At 37.5% G+C, this 20,553-nt stretch overlaps 4 protein-coding genes across 6 annotated transcripts; 1 reads left to right on the top strand and 3 right to left on the bottom strand.

The window, feature by feature from the left end:
- Window positions 1-29: 29 nt before the first annotated feature.
- Window positions 30-2,321, bottom strand: spryd4 (SPRY domain containing 4). Its single transcript, XM_079897024.1, has 2 exons — window positions 2,111-2,321; window positions 30-858 (listed from the first exon to the last, which is right to left on the bottom strand). The coding sequence occupies exons 1-2, from the start codon at window positions 2,238-2,240 to the stop codon at window positions 317-319; spliced, it is 672 nt and encodes a 223-aa protein (XP_079753150.1). The 5' UTR covers window positions 2,241-2,321; the 3' UTR covers window positions 30-316.
- Window positions 2,322-2,534: 213 nt separating this feature from the next.
- Window positions 2,535-10,104, bottom strand: porcn (porcupine O-acyltransferase). Of its 3 annotated transcripts, XM_079897970.1 has the most exons (16): window positions 10,020-10,068; window positions 9,672-9,734; window positions 9,162-9,307; window positions 8,528-8,720; window positions 6,880-6,923; window positions 6,574-6,755; window positions 6,296-6,426; window positions 6,141-6,158; window positions 5,926-5,940; window positions 5,693-5,818; window positions 4,839-4,939; window positions 4,566-4,642; window positions 4,404-4,467; window positions 4,120-4,205; window positions 3,828-3,938; window positions 2,535-3,735 (listed from the first exon to the last, which is right to left on the bottom strand). In XM_079897970.1, the coding sequence occupies exons 3-16, from the start codon at window positions 9,295-9,297 to the stop codon at window positions 3,634-3,636; spliced, it is 1,386 nt and encodes a 461-aa protein (XP_079754096.1). In that variant the 5' UTR covers window positions 9,298-9,307; window positions 9,672-9,734; window positions 10,020-10,068; the 3' UTR covers window positions 2,535-3,633. The 3 variants fall into 3 exon arrangements, with proteins under 3 accessions (XP_079754096.1, XP_079754095.1, XP_079754097.1); XM_079897969.1 differs by lacking the exon at window positions 9,672-9,734 and having other exon boundaries at window positions 10,020-10,104; XM_079897971.1 differs by lacking the exons at window positions 5,926-5,940; window positions 9,672-9,734 and having other exon boundaries at window positions 10,020-10,104.
- A 378-nt stretch (window positions 10,105-10,482) lies between these two features.
- On the top strand, window positions 10,483-18,424 carry cpt2 (carnitine palmitoyltransferase 2). The gene is made up of 5 exons (XM_079896665.1): window positions 10,483-10,961; window positions 12,060-12,140; window positions 12,233-12,339; window positions 12,464-13,768; window positions 14,216-18,424. The coding sequence occupies exons 1-5, from the start codon at window positions 10,774-10,776 to the stop codon at window positions 14,542-14,544; spliced, it is 2,010 nt and encodes a 669-aa protein (XP_079752791.1). The 5' UTR covers window positions 10,483-10,773; the 3' UTR covers window positions 14,545-18,424.
- Window positions 18,425-18,926: 502 nt separating this feature from the next.
- On the bottom strand, window positions 18,927-20,432 carry magoh (mago homolog, exon junction complex subunit). The gene is made up of 5 exons (XM_079896666.1): window positions 20,221-20,432; window positions 19,821-19,879; window positions 19,612-19,722; window positions 19,428-19,510; window positions 18,927-19,159 (listed from the first exon to the last, which is right to left on the bottom strand). Exons 1-5 carry the CDS (start codon window positions 20,309-20,311, stop codon window positions 19,060-19,062), a joined length of 444 nt encoding a protein of 147 aa, XP_079752792.1. The 5' UTR covers window positions 20,312-20,432; the 3' UTR covers window positions 18,927-19,059.
- Between the last annotated feature and the right edge of the window lie 121 nt (window positions 20,433-20,553).

Below are 20,553 nucleotides of genomic sequence, written 5' to 3'. Positions count from 1 at the left end.
TCAGATGACACAATAAAGTATAGAATAAATAAAGAATAACACTAGTGAAGGGTGTCTTTTTATTGAAAAACCTCTCAACACTGTACTAGAGCACAGACGCAAAATGAGAAATGACTAACGATATCAAGTATTCATATGTGCATGTACGGATTCATCAGTTCATCAGCATTATACCAGCTGAACGGACAAATCTGGTTTAATGGCAGTAAAAAAAAACAGCTGTGTTCCCACTGAATGTCTATTCATAAGGCCCCTACTTCCTCTTCTCTATCCACTAAGAGGCATGTAGCATCAATGTGTGAATAATGAACAAGAGTCACTGAAGCCCTGGTGGAATCTCCAGTCCAGAGTGTGAGAGTAACTCCCCATCCCAGAGTGCAAAGGCAGGACAGATGGGCGAGCGGAACTGTGTTCTTATCGTATACACCACTTCAGCTTTCTGGGTGTCCACCAGACTGAACCGTCCCGCCTCGTAGTCTAGCAAGAGCCCGACCCGATCAGGTTTCCCCACCAATGGCACCGGGACCTGCTTACCGGTGGTCATGGCAAACCACTTCCTCTGGACAAACGCGAACACCCAGGAACTAGAATTCGTGCCCACACATTCGTCACGTGATGTCGACACCTCGGCCACTCCCACACGGAATTCGTGGGACTTTTTAACCGTGATCTCCCAGTAGTGCCGTCCAGAGTCAATGTGGGTGTCAGCGAGAACCACAGCCCAGTCCCGGAACCGGAGAGGGGTATCCTGCACGAGGGAGGGGTCCACGCCTAGCATTCGATAGATCACACCTGTGTCCTTCTTAAAAAGGTCCAGGCTGCTGTGGGCTGTCCGCTCATCAAGCTTAAACTGCAAATCTATAGAGACATAAATAATCTTTAATATATCTAAAAAAATATATGTATACATTGTATTATATAAAATTTTGGATAATAATAATAATTTTTATTATATAAAATGTTGGCATTTTGGATTTTATATATATATATATATATATATTATATTTATTTATATATATATATATACTGATACCACTGTAATTCCACAGTATTCCTGGAGTATACTGTAAACACTGTACACTGAGCCTTGTAAATACCATGTTAAATAAAATGATAATTATTCAGTATCATGGTAAATAACAGCTAAAATATGTACAACAACAACAACAAAAAAGTGGTCCAATCTCTCTCAGTGGTCCAATGACTAATTCAGATGATCAGACTGGGAGAAACTATCTATGACCAGCAAACCATTTTAGATTGGTGCAAGATGTTTTTGATTTTTGTTTCCAAGTACACATGTATTACACCTCTAAGCTATAGTAGTATTTTTTTTATGGGTTGCTATTAACAGTGGAAACCTGATATTAGCCAACAAATGTCATTTAAAAAGAAAAGAAATACAAATAAAATAACAGAAACATTCTGTAAAGTGGACTCACGTATTTTCTGCAAAGCTGCTTTGAAATTATGTGTGTTGTGAAAAGCGCTATACAAATAAATGTGAATTGAATGGAATACATTCTGAAAGGTGTATGAAGCAGATAACAGATTAATTAATAGTCCCTGCCACAATTAGTAGCAGCAATTGCATGGTATTTTGCAGGTATCATGGTGACTGGTAAGCATAGTAAACTGGGAAAGGATAAGGATAAAAGAAAAACGATGACTCTTTCGAGTAGGCTACTGACATGAACATAATGTTCCCGTTGTCGGATTATCGAGATCACGATGATAATGATGAAGTGGCCACATCACACTTAAGAAACGGGAACATAATGTCGGACATTTGCACTGTTATTCACAATGACCCGCGTAAATATCGCATTACTATCACGAACATTTATAATTATCTCGTGCCAATCTACTGGAATCTCAGCTGAGACACGTGACTATTGCCTACGGTCTACCACAGAATTTATTATTATTTTTTTATTATTTTTTTACAGTTAATGCAACAGAACTGATATATATGCTGTGTAATGCATTCCACTATTGATAATTAATAAAAAGGAAATGTTTCACGTGCAATTATTATAGCCAGAAGTATGACCTCCGGGTTTGACTGGACTTCACACTGAGGAGCGTGGAAATCATTCCATTTACTCACTGTTGCCTGCACTGGCAGTAATATACCATCTCCGAGCTGTGAGGGTTTTCCCAGGGCCGTGACCGAGCGCAGTCCCCAAAGATCTGCCTGTCAAACGGCAAAAGAGTACCCTGCCCGAGGACATCGCCATGTTGTCCCATTTGTAGTGCGCTTTACCTCTGTTTCTGTCGCAAGGTTGCACTGTCCAAATGCTTGAGCGCTGCTGCCCCCTACTGTAAAGCGCGCGCGCGCACACACACACACACACACACACTTGTTTAGCTATAGGCTACTTGTGAGGACCTCCATAGACGTAATGGTTTTTATACTGTATTTAACAGTATATTATATCCCCTGTTTTCCTCATGGGGACCAAAAATTGTCCCCATTTTGTTTTATAAATAAGAGTGGCCTGGCAGTCAAACATGCATGAGACAGTAAAAATCATGTAATTTGAACTCTTTATTTATTATTCACTAATAAAAGTATAGGGATTGATTTACAACAGGGTAATTTAATGGAAAATGTGTTGTGTGATGAATGTCTGAACACAATAAATAAAAGAAAATAAGAACATACCTGAATTATTCAGCTAGTAATTATTATTTTTCTGTTTGGCACTAAAATGATATATATAAAAACAATCTTATTCAATGTTATGATGGTGTCAATACTCTATTCACTACCAAATAGCAATATTAATAATACACATAAAACAAAAACACACTTTATACTTTTCCTTTTCTCATTTCTTGTTGCCATAAATAATTTACATTTTAAAAAAGGTTAAATATAAGAAATTATCAAACACTACTAATACTGTCTCAGTATTCGAGTGTCTCAAAGGCTTTCAAACTCACCCAGACTTACTTACAATTCATACAATAGAAAGGATGTGAACTTTATCATATGTTCATTCAGAGCCCTATGAGGATGAAGTAATTTGGCATGTTTGTTGTACATGAGAACCATAATGGACAATCTGATTGTGAATCGCGGAATATGTGCTTTAGTGGAAAAGCATTAGCATTAGTTGATTTTCCATATGGGAATGGCAAAAAAAAAAAGTCAGGATGAATAGATATGAATACAAAACTTGATTTGAGCAGTTTGACATTAGAGCTTCTGAAAAAATCAATGAGAATATTTATGTTATTTTCACACAAACAAGTAATTATCCTAAACCATCAAGCAAAACCTACTACAACTATAAGATTTATTAGTCAGTCATATCAAAATCTTGATCAGTTCATTAATAATGGCTATGAATAATTCAATATTCACAGTTTTTCTGGATTGCTGTGTTAGCTTAGAAAACTTCGGAACATCCTGGTACTTGTAGAGGTCTTGGTCATGTCAAATCAATATTAACTACAGCAGTTTTTCCTGGATTTGAGGACTCTGGTCTGCAGTCACGTTCATCCAGAGTTCACAGTGATGTCATTAACGGCCACGACTCCTCTAAGGTAAGCTCGTATAAAATATCCAATCACAGTTATTGCTATCCTCTCCCAATCTCTCTTCGTCCATGTAGGTCTAAGCGTTTATAGAATAAGGCGATACAAGACCCAAAGGCCGAAAGTCAACCAGTGGCTTGTCCAGCTGAGCTGCATCCATTTCTGAATGGTGTGGCTGGCCATGCCATCCTGCGGACAAAAGAAAAATATTTTAAACAAATATGAATAATAACCTGCACAGAAAGTAAGGACCATAGGATTTCAGGAGAAGTGGCTTGTACCTCATCGGAATCCATGTCATCTGTACTGGAGCCAAAAATAGAGCCCAGGTATGTAAAATGTAGCACTGCTAACATGCTAAATGTCCCATTAATTAAATATACCCACAATTCCTAGAGAAAAAAAATAGGAAATATAAAAAAGTTACATTTTTAAAGACAAACTCCAAATTAAGTTTTTACTTGAAAAAAATATTTATTATACTATTTCAAATTATAACTCTTTTTTTGTGGCTGTTTCCGTTTTCTTTTTTTAAAAAGATTGCTTAAATAGCCATAATGACATATACAACACCTTTTTATGTCTGTGTTTGCAGTCAGATAGGCATCTCTTGGAGAGGACGCAAGCATTCAAAATGACTGACAATCTTTTTCTAAGCACTGAAACACAGAATGAAGGCATAGTCCGTCAAATACACAATCAAAATCCAAGATGAAAAACAACCAATAGTGTGAAGAGCACTTAGAACATTAGAAAATTGAAAATTATAATGTTTTTAATTATTGCAATAACTGAAAACAGTGACATGAGCAATAATAAATGTCTAAATGTCTAACTATACCTGAACAGATACTCACCGTGTTCAATATATGTTATGAAGCCTAGTGTAAATAATACTGCCACAATGTGGAAACTTAGACCCTGTATGCACAGAAATACAGTTTTGTATTTAATGTACTCTTGAGAAAGAATGCAATAAATTCAAATTAAAAATTAAAAATAGGCCAAAACGCACTCACATGTAGCAGAGCGCTCGCTGTGTATGTCAAGATAATGGCTGTGAAGCTCCCATATCTGAGAGCCTTCTTAAACACATCTAAAAAAGGAGGAGAAATGAGACTTACCCATATACTTGGAGGTATTCAAAATATACAAAAGCCTGCTTTAAATAAAAGCTGGTCATTCTGTTCTTTGGGAGCTAAAATATTTAAATTAATTTCAGAGTGCAATAGAACCAATACAAAAATTTTAGAGAAGCCATTAACAAACGGAAAGAAAGAAAAAACACGTACAGGTGTTGAGCCAGCGGGACATGGGCAGGTTCCAGGACGTGACCACTTCAACCATAGACCTGGGAAACTCAACATTAAGTGGCTTTGCTATTGTCATGTCCCTGAAAAGACAGAAATGGAATGACAAAAAGAGAAACTGAGAGAAAGAAAGAAAGGAAGAGCATGAAATATTGATCAATTAAAAGTAAATGGCAATTATAATCTTTAAGTGAAATTAATCATTGCAATGTCAGAAATAAACTTTATTATATTTTTATTGAAGCTAGGGTAGGCAATGCTTTTCATAAACACTTTTTTGTTATACTGGTTATAACTCTCTTCACATCCTGATAGCAATTAAAAATAGAAGTGGTGTAAATATTTTTAAATAATTATATCTTCTGTGGATGTCTCAGGACCAAAGAATGTTCGGCCAATCATTGCATTCAGTCCAAATGGATAGGATTTATTCATAGGATATACAATAGGATATATTAATATTTATATAGGATATATTAATTAAAAATATATTGTCATCATATATTGCTAGCCTCTCTGAAATTGCCTACCCTAGCTTTAATGGAATAATAATTTTATTATTATTATTATTAGTAGTAGTAGTATGCCCTTTATATATATATATAATAAAACAAAATAATTCCTATTAAATAATCAGACAGTAAGTACAGTTATCTGATGGCCACTGTAATGAGCCACTGAAACCATACTAAACATAACATCAAGCCTATTTAGATTAGATTACTGTGCATATGAAAAAGAAGGAATTTCTCATGGGGCATGTTTGTCACTTTCAGACCCCTGTTTTATTTCTGACACTCATTGGTATTATGTGAATCTGTATAATTTATACAAACCACTTAAGATTGTCCTTCTCTTCTGTGAACCCAGCACCTGCCAGTGTGGTTGTCGTCTCACCAAGGTAACTTACAAAGTAATTACTGAAATGGAAGGACAGGCTGTTCTCATAGGCCTGTAGCCACCTGATGAGGAGAATCACAAAGCTGAAGGTTATCACAGTTATCCCAGATCAGAGAGAAAACCACAGAGACTGTTGGGTTTTAGCATTAAGGCCTTGTGCATTTCTTACCTTTTAATAGAGCCTCTGCATTGAAATATAAAATGAAATTCATTATTAAACACAATCCAAAATGCCTAGTTTATAAATGGACAGAATTCAGAATTCTCTAACCATCATTTTAGTAAATTTCGCTGATGTATGCATGTTTTATGCTTATATTAATTTGTCTTTATTCCCCATGATCAAATTTGATAAATGTATTAATAATATAAGTAGGACAATACCTCATCTTTCGCTTCTTGCTAAGGAAAAATATGAAAACAGATCAGTCAAACATTAAAAACCTTCACTGAGCCACAGATAGCATTAACATGTTAACCATCCATACTTTACACCTTATTGCTCACTGAATAAACTATACACTCAAACTTATACTCACTTGCGGAGCAGCTTGTTTCCAAAGACTGGGATGAAATAGGGAAAGAGATAGGGAGCAATGCAGTTGGAAATGACCAGACAGATCTGGCTCTTTACACAGCTGAAGATTGACTTCATAAACCAGGAGGCACTCTGTGGAAAATATCAGATAGATGCTCTAAAGTGCTGATGGAAAGCTCTCATACATCTTAAATTTAATTCCAATACATTTAATTTAATTTTAATACATCTTTAATTCTAAATTGCCTTAGAACGAAAGCTGGCAAATTTGAGACTCACAAGTTTTCGACTCTCTACCGCATCCATGTAGCTGCTGAAACTGATCCAAGGCCCAAAGATGACGGTCCCCACAAAGTAAATGTAGCCCATGAACTCCACTGGAGAGGGAACTTTCTCCACTATGCCTTTGTCCAAGTCAAAGGCAAGAGAAACTGCCTTCATGGCCACTACCATCTGGGAACCTGGATGACCACAACAACAATTTCATTTTAAATTTATAGTCAAAATTCAGTACAGTAAATATTTACCATCCTGGTCTAATAGTCACAGTAGTCAGGTAACAAAACAACAAACAAAAATACTGACCTCTCATTTTATGCCAGGTTGTTGTATCCATCATATGCAACTCTCTGAAACAGAAAGAATAGAATCTTACCACTGTATCTCTAACTCTGGGGAATATATATATATATTAGTTTTGGTCAGGATTATTGGCACCCATGGTAAATAAGACAAAAAATGGCTGTAAAAATTAATCTGCATTGTTTATCCATTTGGTCTTTCATTCAAAAGAATCACAAAAATCTATCATAATCATTGAAGTAAAAGAATTGAAAGTGTGTGTGTGGGGGGGGGGGGGGGATCACACTGTGAAATAAATGTTTTTCTCCAAAACACGTTGGCCACAATTATTGGCACCCCTGTATTTTTTTATGAGTAAAATATCTCTGAAGTATATAGCCATTAATATTTACATTTTTTAGCACACCAGGGTGACTAGGAACATGAAATTGTCTTGCTATGCTATGACTTCTTGTTTCACAGGAGTATAAATATGAGGAAACACAAAAGCCAAATTCCCTTAATCATCCCTCACAATGAGTAAAACCAAAGAATATAGTTCTGATGTGATGCAAAAGATTGTGGAGTTTCACCAAAATAGAAAGTGGCTGTAAGAAAATCCCCTCAAAATAATTGAAAATCCCCATTTCCACCATCAGGTCAATAATTTAGGAGTTCCAATAAACTTAAGATGTCACAAAGCATCAAAGAGGACATCGACATGTGTCTATATTGTCTTAATGCATGAGGTGGAAAGTTTGAGTGGCCAAAGACTCTCCAAGGATTACAGATGGAGAATTGCAGAGTTTAGGTGGGTCTTGGGGTCAGAAAGCCTAAAAAAAAATCAAACAACCCCTACATCCCAACATGTTGTTTGCAAAGATTTCAAGAAAAATCCTCCTCACTCATCCAAAAACAAACTCCAGCATATTTAGTTGTCAGACACGACTGGAACTTCAAAAGGGACTGGATTCCACAGTCAGATGAAACTAAAAAAAGCTTTTTGACAGCAAACCCACCAGATGGGTTTGGTGCAAACAGGGATAATAAAAAAAAGTACCCCATGTCCATGGTTAAATATACTTGTAGGTCCTGGAATTCTTGTTCAGATACATGGTACCATGGATTCTAGCAAATACCAACAGATAAAAAATCTAAACCTGACTGAGCACAAAATGAAGCTTCTGCCATGACCATCCCAGTCCCCTGACCTGAACCCTATAGAAAATGAGTGGGCTAAACTGAAGAGAAGAAGTGCCAACATGGATCTAGGAATCTGAAAGATCTGGAGAGATTCTGTATGGAGGAATGGTCTCTGATCTCTTGTCAGGTGTTCTCCAAACTCATTAGGCATTATAGGAGAAAACTCAGAGCTGTTATCTTGGCAAAATAGGTTGCAAAAAGGATTTAATAAAAGGGTGCCAATAATTATGGCCAACATGTTTTGGAGAAAAAGATTTTTGAATGGCAGTGTACAAAAAACCCACTATATTCAATATATATATATGAGATATATTTATCTCAGTATTTAGTGTTCAAATCCTTCAGCCTAATTATTCATCTCCTCATCTTAACTATTTCCACTGTAATCAGATATACAGTACGCATTGACTACATTGTAAATACTATGTATAAAAATGACGAAACAGAAGAGTATGAGAGGAGGACATACCCTAGAAGAAGGTAGATGAGGATAGTGATGGACAGGAAGGGTCCGCGGCTGCTTGAATGACGACACAGGAAGAGGATGAGGTAGCAGAGGAGGCTGAGAAGCACCACCCAAACCATGTGCAGCTCGAAGAACAGGAAGAGAGTGTAAAAACCGCCCGCCACCGTACTCAGGTGTTTCAAGAAAGAGGGCAGACCTGAGAGTGAGGAAACAGCTTTAAAAAATCTATTTTTAACATAAACATAATTTAATTACATGTTTTTAAATATGACAATTCTGTCATTATTTCCTGTCATGTATTTTGAAACATTCCTCTTTCCATGGAACACAAAAGAAGTTATTTATAGTAGAAGTGTTTTATCGCACAATGAAAGTGAATGCAGCTGTCAAGCAAGATACAAAGCTATCACATGGCTTCAAAAGACTTGAGATATGGTACGTTGTACATTACCTACTTTCATAGTGAATTATAGCATTTTTGTCTTTTTTGGTGCTTAAAAAACGTCTGGCCACTATTCTTCTTCCTTAAATATACAAGTGCAAGAGTGAAAGTTATACAGGTACATGTTTGGATTGACATGAGGGACTATTCCTTTAAGATTACAATACATGTTATGTGTTGTATCAACCTTCTTACCCAATCTCCACAGCAGCCTACATACTAGGCAGATGAGTAACAGCTGCCATACTTGTTCTAGACCCTGCTGGACAGTTGGAAGCAAGCAACCGAATCCCAGTTCCTGGAAGAACTCCTGTCTGCTCAGAGCTCCCATTGCTATGACTCTGAGAAAATAATAATGAAATTTGAGTTTGTACCATAAATAATAAGATCAATAATGTCAGGGTATTTGGTATGAGCAATGACAGATGCTTTAAGCTTCAAAGGTAAAGCTAAGATCAAGGCTGAATTGAGGTCAGTGTTTGTAAAATTAATCTCAGGGCTAGGCTAATACTGAATCCAATGCACCTATATGTTATGATTGCAACAGCTTTTAGAAATAGAATTTTTTTTTTTTATATAATTCCATTATAGAAATCTATTCTCATCAGGATGGGGGGGGGGGGGGGGGGGGGGGGGCTTCTTGTTGGTATTCTGAATATATTTGTTATTATGACACTAAAATGTTAAGCCATGCAATAACCTTACCTCTGCAAGATGTTAAATACCCTTACACCGCAGTGCAACCAGACCGGACGTACGAGATACAAGCTATTTGCAAAATCGACATCAGGTGTTATATCCTTTAAATGGGAATGATAATAGCTCAAATGTACAATTCGTTACAGAGCGCGAGAACAGAGGAGGACGATGAGCACTTCACCCCCACTATCAACTCAGACAGCGATGAACCGCAATAGGAATACGTCTGTAGGTCCCTAAAATGTCAAGTTTTGTATACATTCTCTTATATTACATAGTTACATTTAGAATAAAGATGTATCTTTTTCGCCTGGGTTCTAATCTAAATATTGAGAATTGTGTTGGGCTTCTTACAGCACAATCGGTCCAGATGATGCTGGCAATGCGCCTGATGTGGTGGTTGATGGCTGATTCCCATTGATGCTGTCCGTCGTTTATGATTACAGCGTCCTAAAGGGGTCCGGCGACCAATCATCTTTCTGAGCATCTGTGGCTGAACCAATCAGAACGAAAAGGCGGGGCTTTAATAGCCTGAGTGCGTGTTGAAATGTATTCAACGTATATGGGGATACAATAAACAAGCTATTTAGTATTGGTTTTAAATTTGCTATATTAAAATATACATTTAAATGCTATATATTATTTCTGGCGAAATATATCACGTTGTCTGTTGTTTTGTGACAGTTCCAATTATAAAAATATCAATTTAATTATTAAATGCACAACTTATCAGCCTACATATATATTGTATGTATATAAATGGCCTGTTTATATCGGTTTATATAGGTACTTTTATTTTGAAAAGTGTGAAGTTGGTGAGGCGGAAGTAATTAATTAAATATTACAACCGGATTTTTTTTTTTTTTGTGAAGTCGTTAGTGAAAATGATCTTAACAAGCCGGTTTTTTTAAGGTTTGTTGAAATATTTTTCTAAATAGAAACGTTAAGCGAGAACAGGCAGCTAATTACTGTTGGCCGTTCCGAAAGCGACAGTATCTGTCAGACACCCTGCATTCATTCAGTGGGTTGCCAGCTTGCAGAAGGTTTGGAATTGAAGTTGAGATTTAAGAAAAGCAAGCAATTCATAATTAATTAAATTACAAGTTGTATGATGGCAGGGCTGCTCTCTACGCAATATAATTCCGCATGGAGTAAATTACACCTGTTAAGAAACAACCCTGCCCTCTCAGTTCTAACGAGCACTCAACGTAAATACAGCAGTAAGGATGGAGCTGGGATTGAGTATTTACACAAAAGTGTCGTACCGACCATGCACTACCAGAAGAGTTTACCAAGGTAAGAGCATTTCTTGAAATCACAAAAATGACATATAACCCACGTCAGAGAATTCATTTCTCGAGACGCTGTGCTTTGATATTGTGTCTGTGATGTTGAATCGGATTTTAGTTGGAAATACTATAAGTAAAACGTTTGTATACGACAGTTTTAAGTCATATTAGAGAATGTGGGTGAAAGTGCAAAGTCTACGCTTAGATTGCAAGGGGATGGGGACACGGTGTTACACGTAAATACGCCCCCCTGCCTCAATTTTCGTTCCCTCGGCATTGGTCCGTGTTACATTTAGAGGTAGAATTGCATTTGTTAATAATGAATTCAATTTAATTGAATGAAATGTCCTTGAAGGGAAATTGTCTTGAGCTTGTGATGCTGTATACACTACCGTTTAAAAGTTTGGGGTCAGTAATATTTTCTAATGTTTTTTTAAATATGTCTCTTATGCTCACCAAGGCTGCATCTATTTGACAAAATTATTTTTACAATTTAAAATGATTTTTTTTTGTTTTAATTATTATTTTACTATATTAAAAAATGTAAATAAATAATGTGATGGAAAAGCTTAATTTACAGTAGCCATTACTTCATACTTCCAAGTCACAGGATCCTTCAGAAATCATTCTCATCATCAGAATCATGCTGATTCGGTGCTCAAGAAACATTTCTTATCATCATTGTTGAAAACAGTTGTGCTGCTTAATATTTTTGTGGAAATGGGATACAAGTTTTCAGGATTCTTTTAAGTTCCTAAGGTCAGGATAGAAATCTTTTATACTACTGTGTAAAAATGCTTTACTATGATCAGTTTAATGCAACCACAATGAATAAAAGTAAAAAAAATTTTTTAAATCTTACAGACCCCATTCTTTTGAATGGACATCAACAAAAAATTGTTAAAATCAGAATTTAAATAAGAGTAGTAAATAATTATACCAAGTAAAAGATCTCACAATAAAATCCATTCAAAATGCAGTAAAACAATACAAAAGATGTAAGCAGTACATTAAAAAATATTATACAATATTGTACAAAACCGACAAATACATAAAACTTTCAATGAATTTGTTTTCCGAAATACATTTTACATGATATTTACAGGTTACCAGTCCCAAAATTGGAGGATACTATACAGAGATATTTGGCAGCTCAAAGGCCCCTGCTGAATGATGAACAGTACAGGTAATAAGCCAAGGGTAGCTATCAACTCATTCATTTCATATCTGAATTAATTTTTGATATTTTCCTATTTCTGTTCCCTTGAAATCCAACAGTAATACAGAGAAAGTAGTTCACGATTTCCAGAGTGGTGCAGGCAAGCAGTTGCATGAGGAACTTGTGGCCTTAGACAAGAACAACAAGCAAACCAGCTATATATCAGGTGGGATATATCTATATCTATCTATCTATGTATATATATATATATCACATAATAACAATTGAATTTTGTTTTAATTGTAACCTCAATTCAATGAATCAATGAATTTCTCCTTTTTACCTTGCAGCTCCATGGTTTGACATGTACTTGTCTGCTCGGGAGTCTGTTGTGCTCAACTTTAACCCCTTCATGTCCTTTAACCCTGACCCCAAACCTGAGTACAACGACCAGCTTGTGCGGGCCACCAACATGGTGTGCTCAGCCGTCCGGTTCATGAAGACCCTTCGTGCTGGTTTGCTTGAGCCGGAGGTGTTTCACCTTAACCCCGCCAAAAGTGACACGGATAGTTTCAAGAGGCTGATCCGATGGGTTCCCCCCTCCATCTCATGGTTTGGAGCCTACATGGTGAACGCCTATCCTCTGGATATGTCCCAGTACTTCCGCCTCTTCAACTCCACACGTATACCCAAGTACAGGCGCGATGAGCTCCTCACAGACAACAAGGGCCGCCACTTGCTCGTAATAAGACGAGGCAACCTGTATGTGTTTGATGCGCTGGATCGGGACGGCAACCTGATAAAGCCTGCTGAGGTTCATGCTCACCTGAAATACATCTTGACAGACCCCACAGAAGCTCCTTCATTCCCATTGGGTGTTCTAACCAGTGAGAATAGAGACACGTGGGCAGGCTTAAGACAAAAACTGCTGGAGGCTGGAAATGGCGAGGCTCTGCAGTTAGTAGACACCGCTTTATTTTGCCTCTGCCTGGATGAGGAGGTGATGAGAGACCATATTCACATCTCTCACAACATGCTTCATGGAGACGGCTGCAACCGCTGGTATGACAAGTCCTTCAGTATCATTTTGGCTAAGGACGGACAGGCGGCCATCAATTTTGAGCACTCTTGGGGTGATGGCGTGGCCGTTCTCCGCTTCCAGAATGAAGTCTTCAAGGACACCACGGAAAAGCCTCTGGTTGGCCCTGGCTCCCAACCCGCATCCGTGGACTCTGCCTCTGCAGTTCGCCGAATAGGGTTCAAACTTGACGAAGAGTTAAAAGCTGGAATCACAAAAGCCAAAGAGAACTTCCACGCCGCCGTGTCAAAGCTCACCATCGACGCCATGGAGTTCAAGAAAGGTGGAAAGGAGCAACTTAAGAAGAAGAAGCTGAGCCCGGATGCCATCAGCCAGCTTGCTTTCCAGATGGGCTTCCTCCGGCAGTATGGCCAGACTGTCGCCACATACGAGTCCTGTAGCACCGCTGCCTTTAAACACGGCCGCACAGAAACCATCCGTCCCGCTAGCATCCACACAAAGCGCTGTGCCAAGGCCTTCGTCCAGCAGCCCGGACAGCACACAGTGGAGCAGTTACAGGGGCTGTTGAGTGAATGCTCCAAATACCACGGGCAACTCACTAGAGAGGCGGCCATGGGTGAGGGCAGCAATTCAACAACCTTTCAGTCATATTCATGTGGTGTCTTGTGATTTTAGGAGACAAAAACTGATTTTTTTGTTAGCAAGACATGTTTATTTTAACCAGTATTGAGCAAGTTAAAGGGATGAAAATGAAATGTTGTGTCATCATTTACTCGCTATCTTGTCATTGCAAACCTGTCTGACTCTTTCGGTCTTCTCTGGAACACAAAAGAAGATTTTTTTTTTTGTCCATATAATGAAAGTTATTGTGATTCAAAACAACATTAGACCCCATTGACTTCCACTGTATGGACAAAAAAAAAAATCAAAATATATTCTTTTGTATTCCACAGTCACACAGGTTTGGAACAACATGATGGTGAAGCATCAAAATTAGATCTTTAGTTCACTCTCAGCTTATTTCATCATTGTCATTGTTGCTTCTTTGTGTATTTTCATCTAGGTCAAGGGTTTGATCGCCATCTTTTCGCCATGCGCTACCTGGCTAATTTCAAAGGAATGGCACTGCCTAGTCTGTACCAGGATCCTGCATATGCCGCTATAAACCACAACATCTTGTCCACCAGTACTCTCACCAGCCCAGCGGTCAGTCTGGGCGGGTTTGCTCCTGTGGTGCCTGATGGTTTCGGAGTGGGCTATGGTGTCCATGATGAATGGATCGGATGCAATGTGTCCAGCTACCCTGCCAGAAATGTTCATGAGTTCCTTGAGTGCGTTCACAAGTCCTTGGAAGACATTTTTACAGTCCTTGATGGAAAACCCATTCATTGAAAGTGCACTTAATATTTTGAAGTTTATTAAAGCACTTAGCCTATGGGCTGGTCTGAATGTAGTGCATTTATGTTTATTATGTGTATTATTAACCACTAAGAAATCAAGTTTTAAATATAATTCTTTTGAAGCATTGGTGCTTAATGTAAAAATATATAGTGTAAACGATAAATCACGTTTGAGATTTGTGCTGGCTACTGTATACAGGCCACCAGGGCACCATACAGACTTTATCAAAGAATTTGCGGACTTTCTATCAGAATTAATATTGACTGCAGATAAAGTACTAATTGTTGGTGATTTTAATATACACATCGATAATGAAAAAGATGCATTGGGATTGGCATTTAAAGACATTGTAAATTCATTTGGAGTTAGACAACACGTGTCAGGACCTACTCATCGTCGTAATCATACTCTAGATCTAATATTATCACACGGAATAGATGTTGATGCCGTTGAAATTCTGCAGCAGAGCGATGACATCTCAGATCATTACCTAGTCTCGTGTAATTTGCATTTAGCCAAGGCTGCAAAGCCGACTCCGTGTTTCAAATATGTGAGACCTATCACTTCTGCTACTAAAGATTGCTTTATTAATAATCTTCCTAATCAGTTTCATCATCTCAGCATCTCAGATAGCTTAGAAGAACTAGATATTACAACAGAAACGTTTAACTCTCTCTTTTCCAGCACTTTAGACACAGTTGCTCCGTTGCGCTTAAAGAAGATTAAAGAAAATAGTCCAACGCCGTGGTACAATGAGCACACTCGGGCCCTTAAGAGAGCAGCTAGAAAAATGGAGCGCAACTGGAAGAAAACAAAACTAGAGGTATTTCGCATTTCATGGAAGGAGAGCTCTATTGCTTACAGAGAGGCTTTAAAAGCTGCTAGATCTGCTTATTTTTCAACCCTATTAGAAGAAAATAAACATAATCCTAGGTATTTATTTGAAACGGTGGCTAAACTAACGAAAAATAAAGCTTCAAGCCCAGAAGTTTCCAAGCAACACAGCAGTAATGACTTTATGAACTTCTTCAATTATAAGATTGATAATATCAGGGACAAAATTATAACTATGCAACCGTCTACTACAGTATCGCATCAGGCAGTGCATTGTAGTCTCCCTGAGGAAAAATTTGATTCATTCGTTGCTATAGGAGAGGAAGAATTTACTAAACTCATTAAATCATCTAAATCTACAACATGTATGTTAGACCCTATACCGACTAAGCTACTGAAAGAAATACTTCCAGAGGTCATAGATCCTCTTCTTAATATCATTAATTCGTCTTTGTCTCTAGGATACGTACCAAAAAACTTTAAGCTGGCTATGATTAAACCGCTTGTTAAAAAAACGCAACTTGATCCTACAGAATTAGTCAATCACAGGCCGATCTCGAATCTACCTTTTCTGTCAAAGATATTAGAAAAGGCAGTATCCTCACAACTGTGTTCCTTTCTTGAAAGAAATGATATCTGCGAGGATTTCCAGTCAGGATTTAGACCGTACCATAGTACCGAGACAGCTCTCGTTAGAGTCACAAATGATTTGCTCTTATCATCCGATCGTGGTTGTATCTCTCTATTAGTGTTACTCGATCTTAGTGCTGCATTTGACACCATTGACCACAACGTTCTTTTAAATAGATTAGAACATTATGTTGGCATTACGGGAATTGCACTAGCATGGTTTAAATCATACTTATCTGACCGTTATCAGTTTGTAGCAGTAAATGATGAGATGTCTCATCGATCACAAGTTCAGTATGGCGTACCACAAGGCTCAGTACTAGGACCGTTGCTGTTCACTCTGTACATGCTACCCTTAGGAGATATCATTAGGAAACATGGCATTAGCTTTCACTGCTATGCCGATGATACTCAGCTCTATATTTCTTCAAAACCTAACGAAACTTATCAATTCACAAAATTAACGGAATGCATAGCGGATATAAAAAATTGGATGACTTGTAATTTCCTACTTCTAAATTCTGAAAAAACAGAGTTTCTAATTATTGGACAAAAAACTTCCTCACGTAATAATCTAGAATACTGTCTAACACTCGATGGCTGCTCTGTTAAGTCTTCGTCGTCGGTTAGGAACCTGGGTGTGCTCTTTGATACCAATCTTTCATTTGAAAGTCACGTGTCTAGTATCTGTAAAACTGCATTTTTCCATCTTAAAAATATATCTAAATTACGCCATATGCTCTCATTGACAAATGCGGAACAATTAGTTCATGCGTTCATGACCTCAAGGCTAGATTATTGTAATGCTCTACTGGGTGGTTGTCCTGCACGCTTAATAAACAAATTACAGCTGGTTCAAAACGCAGCAGCTCGAGTTCTTACCAGAACCAGGAAGTATGACCATATTAGCCCGGTTCTGTCAAAACTGCATTGGCTCCCTATTAAACATCGCATCAATTTTAAAATATTGCTGATCACTTACAAAGCACTAAATGGTTTAGCTCCGCAGTACTTGAGCGAGCTCTTAACGCATTATAGTCCGTCACGTCTATTGCGATCTCAAAATTCCGGCCAGTTGATAATACCTAGAATATCAAAATCGACTGCTGGCGGTAGATCCTTTTCCTATTTAGCACCAAAACTCTGGAACAGTCTTCCTACCATTGTCCGGGAAGCAGACACACTCTGTCAGTTCAAAGCCAGATTAAAGACACATCTCTTTGACCTAGCTTTCACATAATACATTATAGACTTCTATAATTTAATGTTAGGCTGCATAGATTAGGTCAGCCGGAACCGGGAACACTTCCCAAAAATCCTGATGTACTCGTTACATCATGAGAAGAATGGCATCTACGCTAATTTTAGTGTCTGTGTTTATCCCGAGGTTTTCCTGCAGCCTGCCGGATCCAGGCCGTATCCAGATCTGACGAAGGACCTTCGCCTGGACCGATGACAACGCAGTGCTGAAGTGCCAACTAGTCTCTCCCTATGGAGGATCCCACTACCACTCTACAGATAAGGCGTTGTCGGGAAAATCCGTTTCGCGTTCCTACCCCAAAGCAACAAAATAAAATAAAATTCTTTATCAAAATTTATAGGGAAAGACAAGTACTTTGTTTAGGCTTGGCTTGTAGGGAATTCCAAACCTGCATATATTCAAACGCACATAACTATAGAACTCATTCTAAATGCTCATGTGAACGCCACAACGTTTCTCACAGATTCGCGTTTAAAGTCTGTGTAGAGGGATTGGTGTCGTCTTAGCGGCCCCTAATTTAATAACAAATGATCATTGCGACGGAAGCAAATCAATCAAAACTAACTTCAGATGGAAATAACTTAACTCTGCTGTAAAGCCGAAACAATCTCTGTTACCTTAAATTATACGCTTATCTCTGTAAAGCTGCTTTGAAACAATCTACATTGTTAAAAGCGCTATATAAATGAAGATGACTTGACTTGACTTGACTATGTTTTACTTTTATTAGATAAGGTCTCAATGTTATTAGGTCTGTAGGTTTAAGGTAGAATTAATAAGCTTTGTGCTGTGTGGATAGACAAACGTGACTGCTTGATTTTAAACTCATACTAAAGTGATTGATCCAGAGAACTGATTATTGGTTGTGGGGTATAGGCAATTCTATCCTAAAATCTATTCTTTTTTAAAATTTTTGCAGTGTATTTTCCCCATGTTTAGTTTTTTGGACTGCAAAATTCTGACTGTTTAATTATTATTTTTATTTTTTTTCATTAAATGCAGAATCCCTGTAGCATACAAATAACTAAAAGACGAGATGAAAGATGTGCCTTATAAGATGTAAGAACATGGAAAATAATGAATACTGTGATTGTAAATATTGTAATAAAGCTTAATAAAAATAGCATGCAGAATGAAATAGTTCTGCCACATATGTATGTTTATGTGCATTACATACACTAAAATTCAAAGGTTCGGGGTCAGTAAAACGTTTTTGGAAAGAAATATTTTTACTCAGCAAGGATGCATTAAATTGATCAAAAGTGACAAAGACTTGTACATTGTTACAAAAAAAAATTCTATACATCAAAGAATTGTGAAAAAGTTTCAGCTTCCAGAAAAATATAATGCAGCACAACTTGTTTCAACATTAACTTGATCATAAGGACTGCTTCCTGAGCATCAAATCAGCATATTAGAATGATCTCTGAAGGATCATGTGACACTGAAGACTGGAGTAATGAAAATTCAGATTTGCCATCTTACATTTTAAAATATATGCATGTTGCTGTTTTTACTGTATTTTTAATCAAATAAATGCAGCCTTGGCCAGCATAAAGGACCAGAAGTGTGTATATCTTACACTCATACGTATACCATTAAGATGTAGAAAAGATCTTTTGTACGTTTAAGAAATATGAAGCACATCAACAGTTGAACAAGTTTTTATTTAAAAAAAAAAAAACAGCAAAACAAAGCAATATACAAATGTTGAAAATAGCTCAAAGTCAAACAATAAACTAAAACATTACTTTCATCCAGACTAAAAGCAACTATGCAAGTTAGATGGGCTTGATTTTGAAGTGGAGGCCGATGAGACTGAATACGAGGCATTTGAGGTCCTGGACCAGGTAGTAGAAGACTCTGAGTCCCTCTGGATCCCTGAAGAGCAAGATTGCAAATGTTACTCTTGTAATACACATTACAAACAGTAAAACTGCAGAGTGGGGCATTGCTTGAGAATATAAAAGGGAAAGCAATAGAATGCATGACAATACTAAATAAATGAAGCAGAATAGATCTACAGTACATTACAATAAATAATTTGTGTTACTGAAATGCCATGTTTCAAGATTTAAGACAGTTGTGCAGAAGAGATCAAGAGGAGATTGTTTATGAACTAAAGAGTCCATCCATGAAATAGACTTACTTGGATTGGTTGACATCAATTAAAGATCCAATTTTGGAGGTTGTGAACGAAATGTGTTCATCACCGATGACAATCTCCAGTTCCTATGAAGCACAAAGAAGAGCAATTAGGATGCTGAGTATTACACCTCACATGGTGACCAAAGCAAGAGTAAAGAAATTGTACAATATATGTTCCTACAAACCTGTCGGCCGACTCTGTCTGGAGGGGGCCACAAGGCATCATCTTCTTTTGTGATCTCACTGTCGTCAATGATTCTCTTCAACTCTTCCATCACACTTTTATGTACATAAGCCTGAAAGAGGGAAAATCTTGTAAGTTACACATTTTACTATTCAAAATGCTGCAAATTACAAAATATTGTATGTTACGTCACCATGCAGCTGACTTTACCTCTTTTCGGATCATTACATCGTTCTTGTAGTTACTGTTGTTTGCATATCTCAGCTTTCCTGAATGAAAACAAAACGATCTATTCATATTACATGAAAGCTACTTATGAGAATATTTAAGTCACTTTGAAATATTCTATCATAAAAACAACAATTATCAAGTTAAACTAATTAAACTCAAGACATCAGACTGGCAGTTAAGCACTTAAAATGTTGTTTAACATGTTAATTCGTTTATCTACAGAAACAAACCCACTAATTTGTCATGACTAAACAAATTGACAAGTAACACAGGTTTAAACAGATGGAAAAAAATGTTTTCGGCCAGGTATGAAAGCAAGCTTAGAATTCAATAGAAAGGCTGTTAGCATTTAGCAAGCTAAAGTTGGCGCCTCGCTTACCGTCCGGTCTGAATTCAAATTCCAGAAATTCGTGGCCGAATTTACCTTTATGGCCCACATAGTACCTCAAATAAAAGTCACTCGTGGACATAACTGCACAGTAAAGATGTATATATATCTAAATTACCGCACGAACACACTTCCTTCAATGAAACGCTTTAGCTTCAACGACCAATAAGAAATCGCATGCGTACTGCAGGTCGCGGTGTGACGTCGCGCACCGGTCGCATAATGATGATGCCGCACCTCGGCTTTTTTTTTTTTTTTTTGCAACTGGGCCTAAATCATGCAGTTGACTAAAAGCACAACATGACCCCCATGAACCTATTAGTG

The sequence above is a fragment of the Squalius cephalus genome (assembly GCF_949319135.1).
Source record: "Squalius cephalus genome assembly, chromosome: 16".
Taxonomy (NCBI): Eukaryota; Metazoa; Chordata; class Actinopteri; order Cypriniformes; family Leuciscidae; genus Squalius; species Squalius cephalus.
This window is presented reverse-complemented; position numbering and strand designations above follow the sequence as displayed.

What these genes read in the sequence shown, in the direction of transcription:
- porcn (XM_079897969.1), bottom strand. Translation starts at nt 9,297, where the DNA reads ATGGGAGCTCTGAGCAGACAGGAGTTCTTCCAGGAACTGGGATTCGGT. An exon ending in TAGGCTGCTGTGGAGATTGG is followed by an intron (nt 8,721 to 9,161) that starts GTAAGAAGGTTG and finishes CCTCACTCTCAG; the next exon opens with GTCTGCCCTCTTTCTTGAAA. An exon ending in ATGACATGGATTCCGATGAG is followed by an intron (nt 3,736 to 3,827) that starts GTACAAGCCACT and finishes TTTTGTCCGCAG; the next exon opens with GATGGCATGGCCAGCCACAC.
- magoh (XM_079896666.1), bottom strand. Translation starts at nt 20,311, where the DNA reads ATGTCCACGAGTGACTTTTATTTGAGGTACTATGTGGGCCATAAAGGT. An exon ending in ATTTGAATTCAGACCGGACG is followed by an intron (nt 19,880 to 20,220) that starts GTAAGCGAGGCG and finishes GTTTTCATTCAG; the next exon opens with GAAAGCTGAGATATGCAAAC. An exon ending in ATTGATGTCAACCAATCCAA is followed by an intron (nt 19,160 to 19,427) that starts GTAAGTCTATTT and finishes CTTGCTCTTCAG; the next exon opens with GGATCCAGAGGGACTCAGAG.
- spryd4 (XM_079897024.1), bottom strand. Translation starts at nt 2,240, where the DNA reads ATGGCGATGTCCTCGGGCAGGGTACTCTTTTGCCGTTTGACAGGCAGA. An exon ending in TACTGCCAGTGCAGGCAACA is followed by an intron (nt 859 to 2,110) that starts GTGAGTAAATGG and finishes ATGTCTCTATAG; the next exon opens with ATTTGCAGTTTAAGCTTGAT.
- cpt2 (XM_079896665.1), top strand. Translation starts at nt 10,774, where the DNA reads ATGATGGCAGGGCTGCTCTCTACGCAATATAATTCCGCATGGAGTAAA. An exon ending in TACCAGAAGAGTTTACCAAG is followed by an intron (nt 10,962 to 12,059) that starts GTAAGAGCATTT and finishes TGATATTTACAG; the next exon opens with GTTACCAGTCCCAAAATTGG. An exon ending in CACTAGAGAGGCGGCCATGG is followed by an intron (nt 13,769 to 14,215) that starts GTGAGGGCAGCA and finishes ATTTTCATCTAG; the next exon opens with GTCAAGGGTTTGATCGCCAT.